The sequence below is a fragment of the Rhinopithecus bieti genome, unplaced genomic scaffold, assembly GCF_001698545.2.
Source record: "Rhinopithecus bieti isolate Rb0 unplaced genomic scaffold, ASM169854v2 scaffold_4709, whole genome shotgun sequence".
Lineage (NCBI taxonomy): Eukaryota > Metazoa > Chordata > Mammalia > Primates > Cercopithecidae > Rhinopithecus > Rhinopithecus bieti.
The window spans coordinates 1,227,796-1,233,209 of NW_016805139.1; the positions used below are offsets into that span (position 1 = coordinate 1,227,796).

Genomic DNA, 5,414 nt, shown 5'->3' on the forward strand with positions numbered 1-5,414 from the left:
AAAAAAAAAAAAAAAAAAAAAAAGATGACATATGTCTGAAGAGATGGCCTGACTGAAGAGGAAAAGTACTTCCTCTTCCTTTCTGTATCTGGTAAATTTTTCTTCAACACTTGCCCTGAATTTACCATTTAACTGGTTTTTCAAGACTTAAATTTATTCCACAAGTATTTATTAGTCCTAATCAGTGTTGGAGATTGTAAAACTGGACTTGGGGTCCCATGATAAAGCCTCAAACTGTGTACCTAGCTTTATTTTTTCTAGAGCAGGGTTTCTCGGCCTCGGCACTGTTGACATTTGGGGCTGGATAGTGTCTTGTTGTAGGGGGCTGTTGTGCGCACTGTAAGATGTTTAGCAGCATCATTAGCTGCCACTAATTAGATGCCAGTAGGATCCCAAAGCCATGACAATAAGAAATGTTCAAGCCGGGCATGGTGGCTCACACCTGTAATCCCAGCACTTTTTGGGGCCGAGGTGGGTGGATCACCTGAGGTCAGGAATTCGAGACCAGCCTGGCCAACATGGTGAAACCCTCTCTGTACTTAAAACACAAAAAATTAGCTGGGCTTGGTAGTACGCACCTGAAATCCCAGCTACTCGGGAGGCTGAGGAAGGAGTATCACTTGAACCCAGAAGTTTCAGGCTGCAGTGAGCCATGATAGTATCACTGCACTCCAGCCTGGGCCACAGGAGGAGACCCTGTCCCAAATAAATAAATAAATAAATAAATAAAGTTAATTTTTAAAAAAGGTACTTTCTGGCCAGGCACGGGGGCTCATGCTTGTAATCTCAGGACTGTGAGAGGTCAAGGTGGTTGGATCATTTAAGGTACGGAGTTCAAGACCAGCCTGGCCAACATGGTGAAACCCTGCCTCTACTAAAAAATACAACAATTAGCTGGGCGTGGTGGCAGGCATCTGTAGTCCCAGCTAATCTGGAGACTGAGGCAGGAGAATCACTTGAACCTGGGAGGCAGAGGTTGCAGTGAGCCAAGATCACACCAGTGCACTCCAGTCTGGGCGACACAGTAAGACACTGTCTCAAAAATAAATAAATAGAATAAAAAATAAAGGTACTTTCCATGTGGCAAATGATATGCAAGACATTGCAGACAGTGATGGGAAAGCACAGATAAGGGCACAGCTCAATGTGGGGAATTCACAAGACCTCCAGAGGCTTCATTACTCTTACTCAGAATTGTAGAAACTTAAGCTAATGCACTTTGCCCAAGATCACAGAACTCCTGAGGAACAGAGACCTGATTCAGTGCCAAGTCTTTCCAAACCCAATACTGTGTTCTTTCCATTCCCCCAGTGTCCTTCCTGCAGCCACAGCACTTTATTTCTCCTGTTTAGCACTGACTTCATCTTAAAATGTATAATTTATATGGCAACAACACTTTCCATAATCCTAAAACAGTATATGTAATTTTGCTTAAATACTGTTCTATCATCATTACCTTTCAAAAATGATTTGGAAATTATCATAGCTTTTTTTTTTTTTTTGAGACGGAGTCTCGCTCTGTCACCCAGGCTGGAGTGCAGTGGCCTGATCTCGGCTCACTGCAACTCCGCCTCCCAGGTTAAAGCAATTCTCCTGCCTCAGCCTCCTGAGTAGCTGGGACTACAGGCACCCATCACCACGCCCAGCTAATTTTTGTATTTTCAGTAGAGACAGGGTTTCACCATATTGGCCAAGCTGTTATCCAACTCCTGACCTTGTGATCTGCCTGCCTCGGCCTCCCAAAGTGCTAGGATTACAGGCATGAACCACTATTATAGCTTTTTTTGTAAACTGCATTATCTGACTCAATAACGATTATCTGATCATTCTCAAAGACCACTGAACAATAATGCTTAATAGGTGCTTATCAGGTTTCTCATTTATTTTATTTTATTATTATTATTTTTAAACGGAGTCTCGCTCTTGTCTCCCAGGCTGGAGTGCAATGGCGCAATCTCAGCTCACTGCAACCTCCGCCTCCGGGTTCAAGCAATTCTCCTGCTCAGCCTCTGGAGTAGCTGGGATTACAGGCACCCGCCACCACGCCCAGCTATTTTTTATTTGTTTGGTTGGTTTTTTTTGAGGCGGAGTCTCGCTCTGTCGCCCAGGCTGGAGTGCAATGGCACGATCTCGGCTCACTGCAAGCTCCGCCTCCCGGGTTCATGCCATTCTCCTGCTTCAGCCTCCCAAGTAGCTGGGACTACAGGCGCCCGCCGCCAGGCCCGGCTAATTTTTTTGTATTTTTAGTAGAGACGGGGTTTCACTATGTTAGCCAGGATGGTCTCGATCTCTTGACCTCGTGATCCATCCGCCTTGGCCTCCCCAAGTGCTGGGATTACAGGCGTGAGCCACCGCGTCCGGCCTTTTTTGTGTGTGTGTATTTTTAATAGAGATGGGTTTTCACCATGTTGGCCAGGCTAGTCTCGAACTCCTGACCTTAGGTGATCCACCCACCTTGGCCTCCCAAAGTGCTGGGTGCTGGGATTACAGGTGTCAGCCACCATGCCTGGTCATATGTTTTCTCATTTATAAACTGGGGATATTAACAGTATTTACCCTTATAGTAACTGTGAGAATTAAATTGGTTAATATGTATAAAACATGTAGAATGGTTCTTGTCTGGGTCTGAGCTCAGCACACTATAATTACTGAAAGAGGGGATGGATTGATGGTTGGATGATAAAGAAACAGAGGCATGTCTCTGTTCTCAATGAGCTCCTTCAGCCCTTACCATCCCCTACTTGTCTTTAAGCCAGTCCTAGTTATAAGTGTGATCAACTCTTCTGATTAGGCCACATGAAAATGTCATTCTTTATTTGCTAAGTAGACAACAAGGCAATGATGCTTAAGGATGTTCCCTGCCTCTACCAGGGCCTGGGTGAAACCCTCACTCCTAGGCAAACTTTAAAAAATCAAGCAAGTAGCTCTTCTGGCAACATGGCGGGTGGAGAAGCTGGAGTGACTCTGGGGCAGCCACATCTTTCGCGTCAGGATCTCACCACGTTGGATGTTACCAAGTTGACGCTACTTTCACACGAAGTTATCAGCAGACAAGCCACAATTAATATGGGTACAATGGGTCATGTAGCTCATAGGAAATCCACAGTTGTCAAAGCTATTTCTGGAGTTCACACCGTCAGGTTCAAAAATGAACTAGAAAGAAATATTACAATCAAGCTTGGATATACCAATGCTAAGATTTATAAACTTGATGACCCAAGTTGCCCTCGGCCAGAATGTTGTAGATCTTGTGGGAGCAGTACACCTAATGAGTTTCCTACAGACATTGCAGGGACAAAAGGGAACTTCAAATCAGTCAGACATATTTCCTTTGTTGACTGTCCTGGCCATGATATTTTGATGGCTACTATGCTGAATGGTGCAGCAGTGATGGATGTAGCTCTTCCGTTGATAGCTAGTAATGAATCTTGTCCTCAGCCTCAGACGTCTGAACACCTGGCTGCTATAGAGGTCATGAAGCTGAAGCATATTTTGATTCTACAAAATAAAATTGGCCGGGCGCGGTGGCTCACGCCTGTAATTCCAGCACTTTGGGAGGCCGAGACGGGCGGATCACGAGGTCAGGAGATCGAGACCATCCTGGCTAACACGATGAAACCCCATCTCTACTAAAAACTACAAAAAGCTAGCGGGGCATGGTGGCGGGTGCCTGTAGTCCCAGCCACGCGGGAGGCTGAGGCAGGAGAATGGCGTGAACCCGGAAGGCGGAGCTTGCAGTGAGCTGAGATCCGGCCACTGCACTCCAGCCCGGGCGACAGAGCAAGACTCCGTCTCAGAAAAAAATAAAATAAAAAAATAAAAATTGATTTGGTAAAAGAAAGTCCAGCTAAAGAACAATACAAACAGATCCTTGCATTTGTCCAAGGTACAGTAGCAGAGAGACCTCCCATTATTCCAATTTCGACTCAGCTGAAATACAATATTGAAGTTGTTTGTGAGTACATACTAAACAAAATTCCAGTATCCCCAGGAGACTTTACTTCAGAGCCCCGGGTTATTGGTATTAGATCTTTTGATGTCAACAAACCTGGCTGTGAAGTTGATGACCTTAAGGGAGGTGTAGCTGGTGGTAGTATCCTAAAAGGAGTATTAAAGGTGGGCCAGGAGATAGAAGTAAGACCTGGTATTGTTTCCAAAGATAGTGAAGGAAAACTCATGTGTAAACTAATCTTTTCCAAAATTGTATCACTTTTTGCAGAGCATAATGATCTGCAATATGCTGCTCCAGGCGGTCTTATTGGAGTTGGAACAAAAATTGACCCCACTTTGTGCCGGGCTGACAGAATGGTGGGGCAAGTACTTGGTGCAGTTGGAGCTTTACCTGAGATATTCACAGAACTGAAAATTTCCTATTTCCTGCTTAGACGGCTTCTAGGTGTACACACTGAAGGAGACAGGAAAGCAACAAAGGTTCAAAAGCTGTCTAAGAATGAAGTGCTCATGGTGAACATAGGATCCCTGTCGACAGGAGGGAGAGTTAGAGCTGTCAAGGCTGATTTGTGTAAAATTGTTTTGACCAATCCAGTGTGCACAGAGGTAGGAGAAAAAATTGCCCTTAGCAGAAGAGTTGAAAAACATTGGCGTTTAATTGGTTGGGATCAGATAAGGAGTGACAATCAAGCCAACAGTAGATGATGACTGAAGAATACCGGTTAAATAATACATTCGGATGGAGTTGGAAGTTGGAGTTTCTCTTAACAACCAAGGGGTTTATTTTCAAAGCAATGTTGGGGAATTGATTTCACAGTTCGTTACCTTAGTAGGTAACTGTAAGGTTATTCTCTTTTTTTTTTTGGTTATGAAAACTTAGGTACTACAATTAATAATGTTGGATTGAATCTACATTTTGGCAGAAGTTAAGTGTCCCCACATAATGTCAAAATTATGCATCAGGCAGTTTTGGTTTTTTGGTTTGTTTTATTTTCTTTTGTTTTTGAGTCTGGCTCTGTCACCCAGGCTGGAGTACAGTGGCGTGATCCGCAACCTCCGCCTCCCGGGTTCAAGAGATTCTCCTGCCTCAGCCTCCCTAGTAGCTGAGATTACAGGTGCGTGCCACCACACCTAGCCAATTTTTGTATTGTTAGCAGAGAACAGGGTTTTGGCATGTTGGCCAGGCCGGTCTCTCCTGACCTCAGGGTAATCAGCCCACCTTGGCCTCACAAAGTGCTGGGATTACAGGTGTGAGCCACCTTCCCCAGCCCACATCATACAGTTTGAAATGAAACTTTGCCACAACCAGCCTTTGCTGTAGCACACACATATATCACTGAACCTGCTTGAAATTAAGTTTTTTTTTCTTTTTCATGATTCGTCTGAGTACCTCCAGGCTGAAGGACTGTTGTACCAGTAAAAACTTAAAGGCACAAATTCTCCTTGAAGACCTTCTCCCTTTT

General features: G+C 44.5%; 1 protein-coding gene and 1 long non-coding RNA gene across 2 annotated transcripts in view; one reads left to right on the top strand and one right to left on the bottom strand.

The window, feature by feature from the left end:
* The first annotated feature begins 2,820 nt into the window (after window positions 1-2,820).
* Window positions 2,821-4,846, top strand: LOC108529197 (eukaryotic translation initiation factor 2 subunit 3-like). Its single transcript, XM_017871334.1, has 2 exons — window positions 2,821-3,507; window positions 3,820-4,846. Exons 1-2 carry the CDS (start codon window positions 2,839-2,841, stop codon window positions 4,654-4,656), a joined length of 1,506 nt encoding a protein of 501 aa, XP_017726823.1. The 5' UTR covers window positions 2,821-2,838; the 3' UTR covers window positions 4,657-4,846.
* LOC108529198 (uncharacterized) overlaps window positions 3,068-5,414 on the bottom strand; it is a 16,863-nt gene continuing 14,516 nt past the window's right edge. Inside the window, exon 3 of the long non-coding RNA XR_001885432.1 lies at window positions 3,068-3,153. This is a non-coding gene — a long non-coding RNA (uncharacterized LOC108529198). The remainder of the gene's footprint in view (window positions 3,154-5,414) is intronic.

Bases quoted from the DNA above. Each gene is read 5' to 3' on its own strand.
- LOC108529197 (XM_017871334.1), top strand. From the start codon at position 2,839: ATGATGCTTAAGGATGTTCCCTGCCTCTACCAGGGCCTGGGTGAAACC. The intron at 3,508-3,819 runs AAAATTGGCCGG...AATAAAAAAATA, and splicing joins ATATTTTGATTCTACAAAAT to AAAATTGATTTGGTAAAAGA.